At 36.1% G+C, this 23,263-nt stretch overlaps 1 protein-coding gene across 1 annotated transcript in view; it reads right to left on the bottom strand.

Annotated features, from left to right (window-relative positions):
• The window catches only part of LOC106133017 (mushroom body large-type Kenyon cell-specific protein 1), a 152,909-nt gene that overhangs the window by 101,072 nt on the left and 28,574 nt on the right, over positions 1–23,263 (bottom strand). Inside the window, exon 2 of the mRNA XM_060950883.1 lies at positions 331–442. Within this exon, the coding sequence (XP_060806866.1) occupies positions 331–424 (94 nt within the window). The 5' untranslated portion in view covers positions 425–442. The remainder of the gene's footprint in view (positions 1–330; positions 443–23,263) is intronic.

Here is a 23,263-nt window from a genome sequence, read left to right as displayed (position 1 = left end):
TGAAGACTATGTAAATATAAATTATATCGTTTTAACTTTAGCTTTTAGCTGGAATCCTGTACAGTATAAGTGATTCTGATAAAATCAAAATTAGTTATTGGTTTACCACAGAACTCCACGAATACGTAATACTAGACTCCTAGGATCTCTTCCACCACCACACCACCCATGGCTCCACCACGGTATTAGGGCTTACGGGTATCATCACCGAACCATGGGAGGAGTGCGCTCTAGCGTTTATTCTTTATCAGACCCTTTCTCGACTCCCTACAAAATATTTATAATGTTCTTATAGTACTCTCAGTGTTTAACATGATAGTAATAACTCACCGAGGATGTACACCATGTTTTTGGTCCACCTCTGCAGCTCTTTGCGTATTGCTCGGCGTTCCTGCTGGCAGCGCGCGAAAGAGCACTCCGCCATGGCACAAGTGCGACAACACTGTAATACAAAAAAAATATGAGTGAAAAAAAATTTAAAAGGATTTTTAAAAATCGAATTTTTATTCGGAGCTTACAATAAATGACGGTAATGTTCGGGGTTGAAAACTTATTATCTAAATAAAAACAAAAAAATAATAACACATGTAATAATACATAAATAAGTAAGTAGTTCACTCTATAATATTTTTCACTTTCACATCCTTTATCAAATAAGGTTTTCCTAAAAATAGAACAGAACAAGTATATAAAACAATACAAACAATAAGTACATGCATTATTCTAAGAATCATTTTTCCTTTCAAATTCTTGCGACTTTATGTAATAAGTAGCTTTCGTTCAGAATTTGCTCTCGTATGAGTTTTCAAAATAATCAATATTTCTTACGACATGCCTTAGCTGAAACCACTAGGTAGGTACTTACTGTTAATGTTTACTGTTTTGTGTAAATATAATATCTATACTTATTCATTATAATGATCGTCTAAGGTATTTATTTATTGTTCGGTGTAATGTCATTTAAACCCTGTATCAAATAACAGTACTCGTATTCGTTATTGGAGAGGACCCTAACGTGCAAGTAATTAATGCTATTACCAACATCAAATTTCCCTTAAAATATTTAGTAAGACCTCGTAACACCGTTCCGGCAAATCTAAATTATATTTACTACAGGGTCAAAGCTCGGAGACTAAAATTGCATTAGCTCCCATCCTTGATAGATACTGGTATCAAAACATCCGAAACGAGACATAAAAAGCAATTACTATAACATTCATCGAAGCAATATCGACGCCGCCGGTCGGTGACCTCCCCAAAGGAGCTAACGAAATTCCACGAAAAACCTCCGTCCTCATCAAGGAACACCCGACACCCACCGAATATGCCCGAACCACCCGAATCTCGCCCCCAAATTCTTATTTCAAACTCCAGACGAAGGGGGTATCGCGAAACTATTCTTATTTTAAAATCTCTCTCCACGGAATATGCCACGAAAGAGGTTCTTATTTTAAAAATATCACGCTCCACCGAAATTTTCTTATTTTAAAAACTTGAGGGGGGTGCAAACGTTCTTCCGAAATCCACCCCCCTTTCTCCCCAGTGGCCAGTTATGATATTCTTATTTTAAAATCGCTCGAAGCGTTCGGATTCTGTTATTAAGATGTTGGTGTGTGTACGCTTTTATGAGACCGGTCGAACGTGAGCCGTCTAGATACAAAGGTTTGACGAAATAATAATGTAACATCCCTATGTCTATCACGCATAAGAAGCAATTTGTAAAAAAATTGAATTAAATTTGTTATAGTAGGTCTGAAAAATACAAAGCGATCCCTGACCTAGATGACCTAGTTTTTTGCTGTGGTAAGTTGGTAATTGCAATTACGAATTTAAATTTTTCTATCGGTTACAAATTCAATTGCTAGTACCAAACGAATGCATGCGAGTTCGAAATTCGAAAAAAATTACGAAACAAAAAAGCATAGCGATGCAACCAATAATCTTTCCCGCCAATTTCCATCGCTGTCAAATTTGGAACCGCGTCGCCGCCACCCCGGCGCGCCACCCCGCCCCAGATCAATTTACGATAACTCGGTTTCAACATTCCGTCCCGCTCCGCCTTAAGACACCCGGCTATCCCCGTCTCCCCCCGGATAAGTTCTAGAACTGGGCAACTGTTCACTAATATAACCGGATATCGGTTTTGAGATATTGTGAAAATCAGGAGATAGACTGGAATTTTGCATTTTTTTTTTACATTTCTACTAGAGCTTTTATTAAGGATAATCAAGAGGGGTTTTTAATCTGTAAACCCGCTAGATCTTCTTCTCATCAATAGGACATATAAATAAAAATTCTATTTCAAAATATTTTTAAGCATTTATTAATCAATGTTAAAAGAGGGTTGAAATTTTTGTGAATATTTTCCAGAACATTTTGCCAGCCAAACAGCTGAACGTGGCCTATCAGTCTTTTCAAGACTGTTGGCTCTGTCTACCCCGCAGGGTATATAGACGTGATTATATGTATGTATGTATGTACATTTTGCCAGATACCATGTTTTTGTCTTCAAGAGCGTGGGACCATTCTCTCACGCGGATATGGCCCGGGACTTATTTTTAACTGTTGTGTGCGTGTTACGTGCGCGTGTGTGCGCAATAGCGCGTGTGTGTGTGTGCGTTTGAAATATTCCCCCGTAGCGTGGCTCGGAATTGATGTTTTTAATTAGTTTCCAACGCTTTTCGTTACTGGCCAGTATCGCCTTTTTATAAAATTACTCATAAAATTAATTTATTAATGCCGTTAACATAAACGCTCTGCTACTTGCACAATAACATACGCTTTTAAGTGAACGCAAGAAACTTCTAAAATGGTTAATTCATCCACAAAAGCGCCGTATCGAGGGGTTTAAAACTTTAATTGAATACACTATTCGCTTAAACAATTTCGTCAAAGTTACACTTAAATATAAAACGAAACTGCAGAGCCGGTGACCCGGAACGCTTCCTGAAAACTTTCCTTTGTAAGCGAAAATTCAATAGGCGGGAAGTTCGTTCGTCGCACAAACCGCTTCTCATTGTCGGAAGGTTGACGGACATTAAAAAACACCCAATAAAAAGAAAACGTCGAAACAAAACAGAATCCGTCTTTTTCTCGATGCAATTCAAATTCGAAATCGGAATCTTTTTAAAATTCAAATTCTGAGCGCGGATACAAAAATTCGTCGTGAGATATTTGAATTTAAATTTGGAATGTTTGGATTATGTTCAGATTGGTGTTTTGTTTGAATTTATAACGTGGAATAGTTTAGTAGGTCGCTATTTAGTGCTGTGAGTGTAGAGTTGGGAGTCGCTTCTGTATTTGTTGTGCGCTCCTACCTGTTGCGCGGTCGGCTTTTGTTTTTGTTGATCCTAGCTAGTTTCGGCGAGTTGGCCTGTTCGGATTTGAACGAGTTTATTATGAAGCCACGTGGAGTCGCACGTAGGCTTTGAATTAGGTTTGTTTTTTGTTTCAGCGGGCGTTAGTGCGGGCATTTCGCCATTTTGCTGTGTTAAGACCGTTTATTTTGAATGTGTTTTATGAGGATTGCATTTCTAGTTTTCCACTCGCTTTAATACTTACTTTTGGATAGGTTAGTATTTTAGTACCCTTTTATATTGATGCTAGAACATGTGTTTATCAAATAAGAAAGAAGTATAAATAAAGTTACGTGTTTAAAGTCAAATCAATAAAAATAAAAGGAGAGGTTTTCTCTCCTCAGCGATCGAAGTCTATTGACTTCGATCGCTGATCGTATTATGATTTAAATAAACATATATTTCATATCCTTATCAGAATCTATAAAGGCACAAATCAAAAAATGCAAGCGATGAAAATTAAAAAAAAATTAATTACTAAATAAAAATTTTAAGCAATATTAAATTAAAATTAAAAGCGTCCACAACACATCAGAGTCTCATAACAAATGAGTGCCCGTTGGCCCCGAAAAAGTCTTATCCCCATTTATCTCAAGTAGGGGGGAGGGTGGGGGGCGTCCCGCCGCGCCTGTGTGAAAGAATGCGCGGAATCAATACAGCGGGCACGTTAAATTGGCCTGGGTACCGCTTGACCCCCTTTTTGGGGGTATCTGTATACATTAGTTTTTTAATTATTGATTAGCGAGTGCCCGAAACCGACGAGCTTGCATGAAGTTTTAATGTGGATGAAGCGAAAGAATGCAGGAGTCGTGGCAAGTGGAAAGATATAGTCTCTGCCCTGAAATTTGACTTTGTCTGCTGCAGTGTAATTTGCTGCTTACGAGTATTTACCAGTTGAGTTTTGGGAGTCATTTAATTTAATAGTTAGTATTTGACGTCAACAAATGATAGGCACCTTTGTTACCAATATCGAGGAATATAGTAACTGATACTGAAATCTGTATTGTTTTTGCTTCATACCTACATGTTTTGATATTACATACATATATTCACGTCTATATCCTCTGCGGGGTAGACAGAGCCAACAGTCTTGAAAAGACTGATAGGCCACGTTCAGCTGTTTGGTGTAACGATAGAATTTTAATAATTATCTGCTGTACAGATTTATTTCTATTACTATCATATCATACTTCATACTACCATACCAGTGTACGACACCGATATAAAAAAGAAAAGGCTTGTTTTAATTTTGTGACGAATGAACTAGAAATAATATGGATCAAAGATTTTTATAATTAAAAAAAGAGCTATTTCCTTGCACGGTCGAGTCTAGATTATTTTAGGAAAACCAAGTTTTATTAGAACTCACCGAAACAAAAACAGCATATCAAAATATCAACATTACCCAGAACTGATACTAAAATAATCTGAAACTAACTTTTAGCCCCTTAGGTTATTTCGTTCGCGTGAAAATTTCTTCAATTCTAAAAATACATTCTTCTCTTCTCAAGGATCTAAGTACTTTAAACACGTTAAAATTTAAGTTAAGACCAAATTGAAACACAAAACACGAAGCGAGGCATTAAATTGTCAAATTAAAATCTCACGACTCTCAGCTACTAATTCTCGCTACGACATCGCACCAAAACAATGGCGCCAAAACTAGGCTCGTCGTATATTTTAAAAATGGAACACAATTTTTTTTTTATTTTTTAGAATAGGCTTGACACTTTTGAACTAAACAGCCAAAGCTTAAAATATTTTATTGAATGTGATATTATAATAATTTTTTAAATTGTTTAATACAAATAAAAATGTGTTTTCTATGCAAAAATCGCATGCTGTTTTCAAAGGGAATATGCCAATATTTTTTTTTGTATGCCAAAATACTTCATCACAGTTTCTTTCATTTTATTCTTCATAATTCAAAGAATTCTAATTGTAACATTTAATAAGACCAAGAAGAGGTAGCCTGTTTAACATCAATCTGCCTTCATAATTATGGTGCACAAGTTTTTCTCTAAATCACATGGTTTCATGTAGATATGACCTACAACTAGATCACATGAAAAGCAGATAATTGTTTTAAATTCATTTAGAAAAATATTATCCATTTATAAATCGTAAGGTGAAGAATATTCTGAAAAAAAAAACAACGAACGTCGGGTGTCGTACAACTAAACTTAAAAAAAAAATAATCAGCATGGCGTCTTCCAAAACAAATCTGCAAAACAATAGCCGAAAAAAAAGACTAAAATCTCGACCCATTTACGTGCTTTAATTGTCCAATGTAGCTCTAAGTTTAAACTTGAATGAGAGAAATGAGCCATCTCTATAATAACAATGGTACAAAAACAGTGGGGTAAAGGGGTAAAATTGGTCATAATGAGTGTCTTCCCCCTTTTCACCCCACCCCGTCTCCGGTGGGTCAAGCGGGGAAATAAAATTTTAAATTGAAGCCGTGAAAAAGACAAAAATGTGAAGACTGGGCACATAAGGTGCGGCGTACACCGCAGTGCTTCTATTTTGATGAAATTTTAACAAATACATATATACATACATATGGTCACGTCTATATAGAATTCTTTGTTTGTTGTACTCTCTACTCAATGATGCTCACACTCCTCTTTACTTAAAATCTAAATTCCCGCTTCTGAGTTCCACCCATTCCCGTTCTCTTCGCTCTTCAGACAACCTGACTCTGCGTACTCCTCTGTTCCGGTCTACTTTTTTGGAGAAATCTTTCCAGGTTCAGGCTATAAGGCTCTGGAATGCTCTTCCTGAAATGATTAGGAGAGCTCCTAGTCGCTCTGCGTTCAAACATGCTGTGAAGGGGTTCTTTCTTCGGCAGATTAATGATGGGTCATCCTAATTATATATCCTAATTATATATTTTATGTATGTATATGTATTTATAGTGTATATATGTATATATATCTTGTATGTATTTACGCATTTTTTTTGTAATGTATGTATTTTGTCAGTATGCATGTGCACTTTATCGCACCACCAACTTAAAGTTTTTTCTGTTTGGTCAGCTGGTTGACTGGTAGAGAATGCCAAACGGCATTAAGTCCGCCTTTTGTACATTTTTGTTTTTTGTGCAATAAAGTTTAAATAAATAAATAAATATATATATCCCTTGCGGGGTAGACAGAGCCAACAGTCTTGAAAAGACTGAATGGCCACGTTCAGCTATTTGGCTTAATGATAGAATTGAGATTCAAATAGTAGCAGGTTGCTAGCCCATCGCCTAAAAAAGAATCCCAAGTTTGTAAGCCTATCCTTTAGTCGCCTTTTACGACATCCATGGGAAAGAGATGGAGTGGTCCTATTCTTTTTTGTATTGGTGCCGGGAACCACACGACACTTAACGGCTTACTTGACTTAAGGTCCTATGTCCCCTAGCTGGGGCAGAGGGCATCCACAGTGCGTCGCCATCCCGCTCGGTCTTGAGCTTCGCGTTTTATTTCGCTCCAAGTCTTCCCTAGATTCTTTACCTCTGCGATGATTGTCCGCCGCCAGGTCTGTTTAGGGCGGCTACGTTTACGCTTTCCTTGGGGATTCCAGTCTAGGGCTTGCCTTGGTATGTGTTCGGGGTCCCTTCGGAGCGTGTGGCCGATCCAGTTCCATTTGCGGCGTTTGATCTGCTGGTCGATCGGAGTCTCACCGCAGCGTTCCCACAGGTCTACGTTGGAGATTTTCTCAGGCCAGTAAACACCGAGAATACGGCGGAGACAGCGGTTAATGACGACTTGGAGACGATGCGAGATGTCTTTAGTGACCTTCCACGTCTCACACCCATACAGCAAAACGGTTTTCACATTGGACCGGAATATTTTGAGCTTAACTCTCCTAGTCAGTTTCCGTGATTGCCATACAGGACGGAGCTGTGCGAAGGTTGCTCTTGCCTTGGCGATTCTCGAAGTGATGTCCTCTTCGGTCCCTCCAGTTTCCGACACTACGCTACCGAGGTAGGTGAACTTGTGGACTCTCTCCACAACCTCTGTGCCAATAAGCCGCTCAGTGTTCGCACATTCCAGCAAGCAATTCGTGTCCGTTTTTTCATGCCAAAGGTCGTCGTATTATGATCGGTCCGGTTTTGCACTATTTCTGTTTCTATAATCGATTTGTATTCGGGTAAGCGAGTGATTAGCCCACTATATCCTAGCCCGCTGGTGGGGCTGCCACCTTAGAGCATGCGAGCGTGATCGGTTTTGTTTCGGGTTACCTCCCTAGTGAGTAAATTCTGTTTTAAGGCGCAGAAGATTCGCCTTTCGCCCTGCATCCTCAGCTCAGCTGCACCTCAGGGTGGCGGCCGCACGGCGGTGCGGTTGCAGCAGTTCCCAGGAGGGACGGCGTGGACGTGGATGACTCGGACTGGCCAGGGTTCTGCTTTATAAAAAGGTGTTTCGCCACTTAACACAGCAGAAGGTTTCTTGGCATTTTGTAGGTAACACTGTCCTCACAAACAGCAATTCCCACCAAGACCATACCCTAGCTTCCCCCCCCCCCCTCCAATTTTACACTTAACGGCACACGGATATTATTTTCTGTGTGTGTTGTATAAATTTGGCTTATCAATTAAAAAAGGCAGATGTTAGAAGTACCCGTTATCTTCAAATATGCATGAAAAGTGTAATGAGTGTAGAGGAAGCTGGAGAGGTCTGTATGGATCGAAGCAAGTGGAAATCCATAGTCTCTGTCTACCCCAATGACAGGGAGAAGGCCTTATGGTATGTATGTAGGTAGGTGTTGTACAATATAATAATTAAGGATATCATGAAATCCATAGTCTCTGTCTACCCTAATGACAGGGAGAAGGCCTTATGGTATGTATGTATGTAGGTGTTGTACAATATAATAATTAAGGATATCATGAAACATTTCCCAGAGTAAATAGGTTCGTAACAAGATTTGAATGCCACGTCGGAAATTAATGATAAATTTAAGATCCTAAAACTAAGGATTCTTCTTTTAGCTATGTTACTGAATCTCAATTTCATTATTAATCTATACAGCTTAACGTTGCCTTAATACTATTGGCCCTGTCTACCCTGTAAGGAATAAAAACATAATGTGCGTACACGCAGCATAAGAATAAGGAAAATGTCGACTTTATGATTGATTGATGTCTGACAAGTCTTTCAAAATAAATTGATTAACGCTGATCAAAGTCATTATTATTTTAGACGTTGATAACCTTCATCCTAAGTTCCTTATTTAGGTAACCTAAGATAACAAAGAACTAAATTACGCGATAACGCTAGCTGACCATCATATGAGTGCGTCTAGAAACAGAATTATAATAGACATACATACATACATATGATGACGTCTTTATCCCTTACGGGGTAGACAGAGCCAACAGTCTTGAAAAGACTTATAGGCCACGTTCAGCTGTTTGGCTTAGTGATAGAATTGAGATTCAAATAGTGACGGGTTGCTAGCCCATCGCCTAAAAGAAGAACACCAAGTTTGTAAGCCTATCCCTTAGTCGCCTTTTACGACATCCATAGGAACGAGATGGAGTGGTCCTATTCTTTTTTTTATAATAGACGTTAAGAATTTTATTTTAAATTAGCTGTCAGAAGCGACTTCATACGCGCATTACTATTATAAATTGCCGAAAACCACACGGATGTATTCATCAGCAAAAATTACAACATTAGACTGAACGACTTTCGCTTAGTTGCTGTTATCACATTTATTATAGTTTAGTTTCTAGGTCTATAAGACTGACGCTCTGACGGTGAGGGAAAACATCGTGAGGAAACCTGCAAATTCAGGCAACTGGATGTGTAACCATGGATCCAATACGGGTTAAATTTACCTGCAAAGGTTGCGGAGGTCAGATGGGAGTCGCTCGGTGTAAAAACCTGACTCACCCAATCCAGTATTCAGGGTTAAAGGCTTATCCCGGGCTCATCTCCAGAGAGGTGAGGATGCAACCGGGACTAAAGCCAGGAGGAAGAAGTTTCAAGGTCTATAAGAATTTTTCTAAGATGACAATTTCTATAATGAATATTAAATTCATATATCTTAGCTGAACGTTATATTGGAGTAACGACAATTAGCTTTGCCTACGCCGTAATGGAAGTAGGTGATAGTACTAAGTATATAATATATTAATCAGGAAAGCAAATGTGCATCTAATGAGTGGCGGCCTTTATAAGAAATGAACTTCGTCTGAGAAAGAAAATTAAAATTATTCAACGGGTTTCCCAAATTATTATAAATGTACTATTTAAGTGTATTTAAGATTTTTAAAACACAATTTTTTATGTTGGTATGTGTTGGTAAGATTAGATGTATAAAATACTCTTTCGATATATTTTTAATTCGTTCATTCAATCATTTATATAATCACGTCTATATCCCTTACGAGGTAGACGGTGTCAGCTGTATTGAATATTTAATACCATTTGGTAATTTTAATACCTGTTTTTACCTCAAAACAAATCGTTACAATATATTTATAAAAAGCTAGACTTTAAGGGTTTGTTCTACCTATGTGAATTTTCTTAAATACTGATTCCTGAAAATGTTTTTAAAATAGAGATAATCGTTATGGAGTTTATTCTCTAATAAATAAATAATCCACAAAATAGAAATAAGTATATTTTTGATAAGAAATCTCCTTTCCAAAACGTAATATTGATGCTTCTATGCTAGTCTGGTTGTCTGATAGCTATTTCTCTTCCAGCTTAGTTTATTACTAGTATATTTTAGAAAATTTGTGATTTTTAACCGATAAGCTACAAACCAGCTGTCATCTCTTTTTTATCATCGTAGGTACCTACCAAAAAATCTCACAAAACATTCAGATATTATACTTTAAATCTCTAAATCAATATGGTTGAAGCGAGAGTTGTGGTAAGTGGAAAGGTCTCTCGCCTACTAGAGAGTATTTGTGTATATATCTCGGAATCTCCATTCCAATAAAGCCATCCAGCTAAATGTGGCCTTGTAGTCCTACGACGTCCTGGCAAAGGGTCAGGTCAAGAGTACCCGAAACCGCCGAGCTTGTATGAAGAGAGTTATGAACGTGGAGGAAGCGAAGGAAGTATGCAGAGATCGTGGCGAGTGGAAAGATGTAGTCTCTGCCTACCCCTCCGGGAAAGAGGCGTGATTTTTTTGTATGTACGTAGTCCTACGACTTCATCTTTTCCTCGCAAGTTATGTCCATGACATTGATAATAAAAATATGAAAGACTCCATTATCAATATACATTAGCCGATCGCACACTCTGCTATCAACGAAACACACACAAACTAATAATTAATCATCCAGCATCTTGGGGGGGGCATCCCCCCTCCCAAGTTTAATTCCTTCCACCCCCCCGCCGCCCACCCTACTTTTTTCCGTGGCGTGTTTTCATTTTGTCCGTAGACGCTAAGGAGTTCAGTACAAATTGAATTTTGTGGTCTACGCGAATATTTTAGTCTGGATATTGGAGGTTTTTAGTTCCTGGCTTTAATCAGATGAATTATTTGCGTTCAGAATTGTAAATGGAATCCCAACGGGGTTTAGTTTTTAAATTAATACATACATACATATACCTAATCACGTCTATATCCCTTGCGGGGTAGACAGACCCAACAGTCTTGAAAAGACTGATAGGCCACTTGCAGCTTTTTGACTTAAAGATAGAATTGAGATTCAAATAGTGACAGGTTGCTAACCCATCGCCTAAAAGAAGAATCGCAAGTTTATAAGCCTATCCCTTAGTCGCCTTTTATGACATCCATGGGAACGAGATGGAGTGGTCCTATTCTTTAAAAAAAAATAATACATACATATAATCACGTCTATATCCCTTGCGGGGTAGACAGACCCAACAGTCTTGAAAAGACTGATAGGCCACGTTCAGCTATTTGACTTAAAGATAGAATTGAGATTCAAATAGTGACAGGTTGCTAGCCCGTCGCCTAAAAGAAGAATCCCAAGTTTATGAGCCTATTCCTTAGTTTACGACATCCATGGGAACGATGCGGAGTGGTCCTATTCTAATTTTTATTGGTGTTGGGAACCAATGCTGATTGGTTAAAGATATGTGACTGAAAGGCGCATCCGTTCCAAGATTCGAATCCTACGAAGGCCTTATCACTAATAAGAGTTATTAGTCTTTAAATAGCCATAAAATTTAGATAGGATTCTGAATAACGGTACATTAGAACTTTGTCAGGAGCATTGTTAGAATTGGACATGTCCCACTTTTATTCGGGAATGTCATAAAAGGTGATTAAGGGAATAAGCACTTTAACCTAGTGCAATCATTATGAGAATAAAGTGCTAAAGATAATGATGATTAATAGAGAAATCATTAGTGATTGCTGATAACTTTTAGGCATTCTCACGAAAGCACACACAGTGGCTAACGCTTGTGTTTTTTGTCTAGCAATTCTATTTATAACAAAAAATCTATATGATGTAAAAAAAATTTGAAACGAAACTCGTAATTATAAAGAAAATTATTATAAAAAATCTGCGCTGCCTCTTTGATTATGAATTTTCCTTTTTATTTTGGTTGACTGGAAGAAATCCCGATTGGCATAAGTCCGCCATTGTATTTGTTCTTCTATATCCAATGGCCGTTTTATTTATGTTATATTTATTTTTATGTGCAATAAAGAGTTTACAAACAAACAAACAAAAATGTTGAAGCATATACCTATGGAAATTTCGTGCGTAAAACTACAATTCGAAATCAATTTTTTATGGTCATATTTGAATTTGTATTTGTAGGATAGCCTTTTGAACCATATAACGAATCAAATTTCAATTTTTATAGTTATTGAAAACATCTAGATTTTAAATTAGATTAGGCTAAGTCAGGCATTCTGCGAATAATTTTGCATGGTGTAAAATTTACATAACGATATTTTTATTTATTTATTTAATATTATATGAAGACATGACAATCTAAACTTGGGATTCTTTTTTAGGCGATGGGTTAGCAACCTGTCACTATTTGAATCTCAATTCTATCATTAAGCCAAATAACTCAACGTGGCCATTCAGTCTTTTCAAGACTGTTGGCTCTGTCTACCCCGCAAGGGATATAGACGTGACCATATTAGCGTTGAAAATTCCGAAAGAAACAAATTGTTTTTTCGGTGAAAGAAACGTTTTTTCGTTTTTTACCGTTTTATTGGTTTGTTACATTGAAATATATCAGAATAAAACCTTGGGGGAAAAAACGGTTTTATTGAGATTTTCGTCGTTTGTTTCGAAAGATAAGAAAAAAACGATTGAAGAACTATATATATATTCTATGTATAATTACCAATTTTTGTAACAATGATGCATATTGTAAGGTAATCAATACTTTTCCTATCGTATTTTTCCGTTTCTTTCATATTTTTCCGTTTTATTAATAAAAAACATGAAATATTTCATTCTTATCTTTCTTGAAACTTTCGTAAAAAACTTGTATAAAAACGAGGGAATTTGAAAAAAACCGGAAAATTTCCCGCTTTTTTCAACCCTAGACCATATGTATGTATGTATATAAAATTCTCGTGTCACAATGTTCGTTCCCGTACTCCTCCGAAACGGCTTGACCGATTCTCATGAAATTTTGAGAACATATACGTAGGTCTGAGAATCGGCCAACATCAATTTCAACCCACAAAATGCAAAACGTTTGCCGGGACATCTAGTATATTAAAGTATTCAAATACTAACCTTACCTCGGCCTAAACTAAAAAAAAAACAATAAAACATTCAAATACTAACTTTGCATAAAACTAAAACTATCAAAATAGGAAGTGGAAATACTAAAATTGCTTAAAAATGGTATCGTGACACACAAAAATTTTGATCAACTAAAAACTATCGCAGCACAAACAATGCACTTTACCGTTTTATTCAAATGTAGACAAAAATTCGACCGACTTCGTTCTTAACGACATCGTGTTGATTCGATCTATACCTATTTCCAAAGATTCTGATGTTTGTAATACGAATTGTTAACTAACATGCAACAATTTTGTTTGTTGTTTATTGATTTCGAATGACTGAAGTCACTTTAGCATAGGAATCCCTTGGATGTGGTAAAAGGCGAGCAAGGAAATAGGCGCACATTCATTTTGTGCAAGCTTCCATGCTGGTCTACATACATACATATCATCATATCCCTTACGAGGTAGACAGAGTCAACAGTTTTGAAAAGACTGACACGTTCAGCTTAACGATAGAATTGAGATTCAAATGGTGACAGGTTGAAAGCCCATCGCCTAAAAGAAGGATCCCTAGTTTGTAAGCCAATCCCTTAGTCGCCTTTTAAGACATACATTGAACGTGACCTTTCATTCGTTTCGAGACTGTTGGCTCTGTCTTCCCCGTAAGAGATAAAGATAAAACAATAAATAAATACGGGACAAATTACACTGATTGAGTTAGCCTCGAAGTAAGTTCGAGACTTGTGTTACGAGATACTAACTCGACGATACTATATTTTATAATAAAATAATAAATACTTACTCGTATATAGATAAACATCCAAGACCCAGGTCAATCAGAAAAATTTCTTTCTCATCATACCCTGGCCGAGATTCGAACCCGGGACTATGGACGGGGAAGATTGACTAGAGATTGAACCCAAGACTTACCTTGCTATACATTTCTGTTATAATTTTATATCAATAATACATTATAGACCAATATATCTATTCATCAATTCTATCATTAAGCCAAAAAGCTGAACGTGGCCATTCGGCTTTTCAGGACAGTTAGCTCTGTCTACACCGCAAGGGATAAAAACGTCATACGGTCACGTTTTTATCCCTTGCGGTGTAGACAGTATAGTATGTATGTATGTATTAAAATTACCCCTCCCTGTAGGTACTATCGTGTAGCTAAAATCCCTTAGTCCTACCCCAACGCGCCCTTTGTCAACCCTAACCTAACCCAATAAAGGAGCCGTACCAGTGACCCAGTGAATGTTTGGCAGACATCCAAGATCGGATGACGTCGCTTCAAATCCTATAAAATATGTTTATGGGAGCGGATTTATTTATTCATTTGAATTTTAGTTGCTTAAATGTTTATATTTGAGTAGCTATTACTTGCGACTTAGTCTGCGTGAGTGAGTGAAAATTTTAAAAAAACTCTATAAATTGTAAATTATTATGTTATTTCAATGTCTAAACTGTAGGTATTACTGATAGGTAAGAAAATCCGTCCAGTAGTTTTTACGTGAAAAACTAACAAACATCCATACATTCTTACCATACGAGCTTACGCATTTAAAAATATTATAGAATCGAATACGACTAAATTAATTTTTACTATATTTAACGTTATACATACATTGGTACATATATTCACGTCTGTATACCTTGCGGGGTAGACAGAGCCGACCGTCTCGAAATGACTGAAAGGCCTCGTTCAGCTGTATGGCCCAAACAAACAAACAAACGTCTTATATAGAACAGAATATGACATATTTATTTATTCTTTATTATATAAAATACAATTTTTATAGTACAATATGCGGAGGTAATACTTATTGTATCAGTAGAATAAGATACTCTGTTTTTTAGATAGATACTCTGTATTTCAGTATTTTTCAAGACTATTGGCTCTGTCTACCCTTTAAGATATAAAGACGTGAATTATATGTAGGTATGTATGCATAAAAGCAAATAAGTATTATATTCATGCCAATGCCTCAACCAAACATTAACAAACCACGAAAGTAATGAAACACAGTGTAGTCCAGCCTCAATAATTAAGGCATAGCGTACACAAAATCCAAATATTACAAATCTAATTAACTCTCAACAAAGAACCTTTGTAGCATCTTACGCCCGTCCGTTGGCAGAAAGAGAGGTACCACGAGAAAAATTCACCCCCCCTTACCCCAGAAGTGGGGTACCCCACCACCCTAAGGGGGGGGTGTATACGTTTTTTCTTTTCTTTTTCTTAAGACGAAAATTTGTTACGCTTTTTATACTTATACTGGGACGGGCGTTCGGGAGCCGATCAATATTGGGGTGGCTGCACCCCTTATCAATTTTTAGTACTTTACTTTTTCCTTATTATATGCGCTATCTTCAGCTTAATTATTTTGGTCGAAGATGTCTGGGCTCGCGTATATGGTACTTACGTACGTACATTAGTGTTTGTTGCTCGGATGTTACTTATTTAAAGGCTTGGGGGTCCGCTTTTCAATACTAAATGTATAAAATAGATTTTTTTGTCTTAATCCAGTTTCCAGCTCAGTTTTTGATGCATGCTTTTATACATATCTAACATGCTTTTATTTAAAATGGCCGTTTAGCATGAAATCCCTTGGCGCTATTTTCGCAACGGAATAATGGGTGACTAAGGGAATTTTATTAAGTTTATTCCGTTAGTAACCTTTTACAATATCCAAAGGATAAAGACTGACCCAATCTAAACTGCCACGATACTAGCAAGTTTATTTAACGTTAACATTAGTACATATATTCACGTCTATATCATTACATATATTCCCTTGCGGGGTAGACAGAGCTAACCGTCTCGAAAGAACTGAGACCACGTTCAGCTGTATGGCCCAATAATGAAATTGAAATTCAAATAGTGACAGGTTGCTAGCCCATGACCTAAAAGAATCCCAAGTTCACAAACCTTGCGAAATTTATGTGAGAAAGAGAATTACGTTCTTAAGTGCCGAAAACCACACGGATCTTTTAACTATATTCCATAATGTTTCAGGTTAAAATCCTCGAATTTATCTTAACTTTCTCTTTGACCGAGTAAGTGGCCATCTTTTTAACATCCATCTGCCTTTAAAAGTCTGAGAGGTGAATAAATTACATTTTTTTTCCTTTCTTAATGATACTTAGCTTTGATCATCTTGATATTTTATAAATGCTAAGGAAATCTTGTTTTAATTACTTTGATTAAATTTACTTTAAGCGAAATGTTAAGATTTGATCGTCCAGTTTAAAAGACTAAGGGACAAAAAGGGTTTATTTCGTGACTTTATTTTCTCTACTTCTCCGTTCTCTACACTATATGTACGCAAAATTTCATGAAGATCGGTTCAGTGGTTTTGACATGACGGACATACAAACACACTATCACATTTATAATATTAGTGAGTTAATATGACAGAACATTAAGTCTTAAACTTACTTTGCTAGGTCAACCTTTTTTTATTTTTCCTGACATATCCAACTTCCTTAATTAAGTACATACAAACATGTAATCACGTCTTCATCCCTTGCGGGGTAGACAGAGCCAACAGTCTTGAAAAGACTGATAGGCCACGTTTATATGTTTGGTTCAACGATAGAATTGAGATTCAAATAGTGACAAGTTGCTAGCCATCGCCTAGAAGAAGAATCCCAAGCTTGCAAGCCTAGGTATCCCTTAGTCGCCTTTTACGAAAGCCTTTGTGAAAGATATGTAGTGGTCCTTTTCTTTTTTCTATTGGTGGTCCCCGACCACACGGATAAATTACATGCGAAATTTTATGGAAATTGGTTCAAACATTCACCCGTGAAAAGTTAACAAACTTATTTTCCCATTTATAATGTTAGTTGAGACAACTGCATACCTATTTTGCTTCATTTACATTCATCAATCTTTTCACAATATCCTAGAGAAATAACTTGTTAAAAATTGAATATAAATGAATGCAAAATCTAACTCGACTTTGACCTACTCGAGAATCGAACCAGACCACGTGCAGACTGGTTTTATTGACCGCTAAACCACTAAGGTCAATCAACGAATGTATCTTACAACTACTTGTATCTTACATGAAATAAATAAAAAAAAAGAAAAAGAGTAGGTAATTCGTGTAAGATTTTAAATTTTTTTATGTCCCAGGATTTTATCCCTTAGTCAGCCGCATTTCTCTCTGTTGTTCTCCATTACTAAATAGGTAATTCACATCTTATCAAGTATTTTTCACTTTACATGAAAACATGTGCCGTGTGGTTCCGAGTTATTACTCGTAAGAATGGGACCACTCCATATCTTTCCCATGGTGTCATGAGGCGACATAGACTAAGGCTAATAAATTTCATCGTATTCGGTTCAGTAGTATTTGCGTAAAAGAGTAACAAACATCCATACATACACTCACAAACTTTCGCATTTATAATATTAGTAGATACGACTAGTAAGATAAAACTAATATTTTATCTAAACTTAAATGATTTTTAACCACTGACGCACGTAAACAAAAACAGCTTATTTTCTATTCAAATTTAGAGGTGACATTGAAACTAACTACGCAGTCTATGTTAATATGTAAATTAGCATATACATGAAAAAGATACCAAACCGGTTGTCTAATTAATAGACAATGACAACGGGCGGCCATTTTGGATTTTCATCCAATCAGAATGATTCCCGCCAAGGTCGCGCGCAATGTCAAAACTAGCTTCCTATTTTAAATCATAAGGTCCACATCCACTATGCATTACACTATAATTTTTTTATTAAATTTATTATCAAAGAAATTGGCTAAAAATTGCTAAGTTACTTAATATTTCCACCAAAACAAGGTTGTGTTACCTTACAGAGCCGATACTCAAAAGAATCATAACCAAAATTTTACTGGATATATTAACAGTATACACGGATCGTGGCAAGTGGAAAGAGGTAGTCTCTGCCTACCCCTCCGGGAAAGAGGCGTGAACGTATGTATGTATATATTAACGATGGAATTGAAATTAAGAGACACTTTGTGAGTTCAATATGTCACAATACCACTAGAGAATGATCCTAAATGAATTGACCTCTTCATTTGGGCAAAAATCATGATTCTCAAAATGATGCTTGAAACTAGTGTCGATCATGTCCATTCGAGACCCTAAATTAATTTATTTTTAAAATCAACTTTCGAAAATAATTTCTCATAATAGTTACGCCGCTGTGGAATTGCGGCTTAAAGTGCAGTTTGACAAGTATTTTGTTTAGATAAATATTATCTCTATCGTTTCAATGTATAAATATGCACTTAATTGCATCATATAGTCACGATGTTGAATTCATATTTGTTTTAATACAATCTGTTTTAATTAAATTACTCTTAAATTATGTGACTTAATGGAAAATATTCCGCACGAGTACAATATTTCTGTGTATTATTATTATCATGTAGTAGATAATAAAAATCTTAATCTATAACTACTTAGTTTTAGTTATTATAAACATAACATAACGTATAATCACGTTTATATCCCTTGCGGGGTAGACAGAGCAAACAGTCATCAAAAGACTGAAAGGCCACGTTAAAATGTCATTTATAAATCTCTTGTTATTACATGACTGACTGACAGAAAACCTTAACACCTTACCCAGATTTGACCATGGTTACCCATCCAGTTGCCTGAAAGAGCAGTCCTAGATACATTACTAACAAACTAATGTATATAACACGGAAAAGAGTCATTGGTAATGGCCGAAGGCCGAAGTTGTTAATTTTTTAAAAGAAAATTCTTTCTTATTATCCGTTCCCGCGGGAATTTTGGGAAATCGTCGCTTAGACCCCTAGATATAATCCTCATAAGAAACCCACGTCCCTTTGAAATTTCTAGACTCATTCATATTTTTTGTATCCAAGTTCATTTGAATTTGATTTATGTACGTACCTCTTATTTTTTTCTTACGGGACAGACAGATAAATTTATTATACTTATCGAATAGATTAGAAGTCAAAAATCATATTGTATTCAAATTCAAATTTTTTATTCATTATTAAGTATTTTTTTTTGTAGGGATTGAGGAAGATTGCCAATTTTAAATAGATTTATGTAGTGTACCTACTGAATTTTGATTTAGGTTCAAATCAAACTACAATACATTACGAGGTTCCTGTGCCAAGCTCAAGCCAGATGTTTTTATCATTAAGGTAATCATCAGTCCCTTAATAAGCCTTCTCACAAAGTACTTTCTTTACATACTCTTTGAATTTTCGGTCGGGCATATCAAGAACAGACTCCGGCAACCTATTATAAAATTGTATACAGATATATAATGATTTATTGACCCCATAAATGATATTCTAACCCCGAACGCACTTTCCTTACAAATTTCAAGCACCAAGACTGAGGTACCAATAAAGTTTTATTGGCCCAGTGAATGTTACCAAACTAGTATGACAAAACCTACGGCATTCTAGCGAAAGTCTAACCTTTGGCCTTAGAAACCTCGATGGATGGGCATTACCTAGAAAATTTCACGAGTTACACTCAGTCAAAATCTAAAAACGAGGTATTTACTTAAATACCTACATACATACATACACAGAATCACGTCTTTATCTCTTACGGGGTAGACAGAGTCAATCTTGAAAAGAAAAAATCCACGTTCAACTGTATGGCTTGATAATCAAATTGAGATTTAAATTATGACTACTACAAGAACACCTCAGTTGGTTGATTTTTAAGTAAGTAAGTTAGTTAGTTAATGCTTTATTGTTCACTAAAGGAGTACATTACAAATATAAAACAGTAGTAGGTACAGTACAAAGGCACACAGTCTTTACAGTCGGCACGGGAAGGAATTTCAATTCAATTCATTTATTGCATATTATTTTGTACATGTGCCGTGTGGTTTCCGGCACCAATAACTGACCACTCCATCTCGTTCCCATGGATGTCGTAAAAGGCTACTAAGGGATAGGCTTATAAACTTGGCATTCTTCTTTAAGGCGATGGGCTAGCAACCTGCCACTATTTGAATCTCAATTCTATCATCAAGCCAAAAAGCTGAACGTGCCCATTCAGTCTTTTCAAGACTGTTGGCTCTGTCTACCCCGCAAGGGATATAGACGTGACTATATGTTTGTATGTATGTATGTATGTATAAAAAGCAAAACAGCTATAGTTCTCGCGCGATAATAACAGCATCGCGCTTGCTTTGAACCGGGGCAGGATTCAGGTTTTCCGGCTATATGACCACCACTTCCACTTGGGCATCGCTACTTTTATACTGACATTTGGTATAAAATTACCGGTATAGCAACATGTGTATGAATTTGTTGGTCGGATTAAGCCTGGTACAGTTAAGGCCCGGATAGCGCTACGGTTAACCGGGTAGTGTTGGGACGTTATCGATTGTTGGAAGTATCGAGGTACCTAATTCAAGAATAGATTCTTTACAGTGCAAAACAGGGAACTTAAGTGAAAAGAAAGAACGCAACTTATAATGGAATTAAAAATAATTTACAAGCAGTGTACTTGGGATTCTTTTTTAGGCGATAGGCCAGCAACCTGCCACTATTCGAATCTCAATTCTATCATTAAGCCAAATAGCTGAACGTGGCCATTCAGTCTTTTCCAGACTGTTGGCTCTGTCTACCCCGCAAGGGATATAGACGTGTCCATATGTATGTATGTATGTATGTATGTACAAGCAGTGTCTGATGTTTTTCTGACACTGTCAGACGTTGGCGGTAAAAGAACATTCTGCCGTGCAGACGGAACAGTAGCCCGCTGATTTTCAGTCGCTCGGTGACCACGGATCATTGTAACGTGATTCGAAACGTTCGAGATCAAATCAAGGTAATAAAGTGCACGTTTAATGCCCATAAAATATATAAATAGTATAATGCAACGCGAAAGTTTTAAATCAGATACTGTTAACAGTACACAGCTACCGTTAATAAGATTAAATGATAAGCTATGGAATACCTATTGCTATATTACTCTACCAGGCTTTAAGTAATTAAATAAACTAATTTCGATAAAAAAATAAGAAGTATTTTGTAAAAAATTAAGATATGGCTTGTGTGGTTTTAGAAAAAATAGAATGAATAGAAAAGGTCGAAAGAGATGATCGGAGGACAAATGTATCAACAAGTTTCGTCTCCACTGCGGCATCCAACACACTTTGGTATAATCACAAGATTTAAATGCTATCTTTTGCTGGGAATTACTTGAAAATAATCAGAATTGAAATTTAAAAAAGTGACAAAATTATTTAAAAAAAGAAAGCGCTAAGCTCCAAATCATCGATATAATTCTAACGTGGTAGTATCCCAACACTATTTATTTTAAATCGCGTTATATTACAATCAGAATACAGCCCTGTACATTTCCTACAGGCAACAGAAACTTTCAGAAGCGCCAACAAAGAATTTTCAGCTAAACGTGAAACAAAACGAAATAAACTTTAAACCAACTATGTAAGGACCAAAATTGAGTATTGAAGATCTACAGTTTTCTATGTTGTTTTCGAATGCAACTTATTTGTGAAAACAGGAGCGAGTGAGACGGTTGAAGGAGTGTGTATTGGGTGAGAGCGAGATGGAAATACACTAAATTTACGGAGCCACAGGTGGTGTACCTCGAGTACAGACGCTAGTGACTTTGGGTTTAGTATTTAAATATTAAAATTAGTTACAGGTTCTTTCATAATCTCACTAGTGTTTTATATCAACATATTGAGTTTGATTCCGTACATATATACAATCCATATGATTGTATATATGTACGGAATCAAGCTTATTGATCTCTCTTTATCCTTTACGGGGTAGACAGAGACAAAAAGAACTGTAAAGCTGTATGGTTCAGTTTAATTCCAAACAAAACAAATATTTTTTATACTTTGTATCCTAGACTGCGGTTCTAGGTGTCTCCTATTGTTAAATTAAGCAACCAGGTAGCTTTTGCCGGCAGCTTTACACGCGCCATGTTAGCGCCACCTGCTACAGAATACAGGTTTTTAGCAAATTACACAGGAACTTAATTTTTACCGGGATAACAGTACTCGTACTATATGTCCTTCTCTACTCCACTGGATAAAGCGGGAAGTTACATCAAACTAACAAATAAATTTACTTTCGCTAAATGATATAAGTATGGATAATTGACTTTTACAAATCGTTTGAACAGAAAAACAGATAAATAAATAAAAAAAAATTAATACATACGGGACAAATTACACAGATTGAGTTAGCCTCGAAGTAAGTTCGAGACTTGTGTTACGAGATACTTACTCAACGATACTTTATTTTATAATAAAAACTTATAAATAAAGATAAACATCCAAGACCCAGGCCAATCAGAAAAAGTTCTTTTCTCATCATGCCCTGACCGGGATTCGAACCCGGGACCGCCGGTGTCACAGACAAGTGTACTACCGCTGCGCCACCGAGGCCGTCAAATAAATAAAATAAATATATATATACGGGACAAATTACACAAATGACATAGGTACACTATGTTTTTTTATTGACTAGCAATCCTGATAAACTAGGTTACTTAGTTATTCAAAACTTTTTCACAAGAATTCTGCGTTCTTATCTCACATCACAATTTATTTTCCTGTTTATAACTAGCAATTAATATTAACGTATAAATAAAAAAAATACATCATAAACAAATCTTAATTGTATTTTTATACAATATTTGGAATATTATACTAGTAACGATATGGGAAAATCCCAATAAATTCTTGTTACAAGTTTTATACCATTTATGTCATTAATGATACATTATTTTATGAATAATTTTAAATTTATAAAATTCTTGTTGCATTTTCTGGTTTATCTTTTTATATCAATTCTTTACTCGGGTATAATTGTTTTTATATATTTTTTTTGTAATTTACTAGCTGACTCAACTACAAATTGTAAATCATTAATAATTGAAGTAAAAACTATCCGTTTTTTTTAATTAGACCATATCGTATCTAATTTTATGTACATCTATATATTTTCTACTTAAACTAAACTATAATATAAACTATAAACTTGGGATTCTTTTTTAAGCGATGGGCTAGCAACCTGTCACTATTTCAATCTCATTAAGCCAAACAGCTGAACGTGGACTATCAATCTTTTCAAAATTATTGGCTTTCTCTACCCCACAAGGGATATAGACGTGACCATATGTACGTATGTATGTTTTTTCATAGAATTTCTCAATTTCCTTCAAATTACATTACATTG

The sequence above is a fragment of the Amyelois transitella genome, chromosome 23 (genome assembly GCF_032362555.1).
Source record: "Amyelois transitella isolate CPQ chromosome 23, ilAmyTran1.1, whole genome shotgun sequence".
NCBI classification, from domain to species: Eukaryota; Metazoa; Arthropoda; class Insecta; order Lepidoptera; family Pyralidae; genus Amyelois; species Amyelois transitella.
This window is presented reverse-complemented; position numbering and strand designations above follow the sequence as displayed.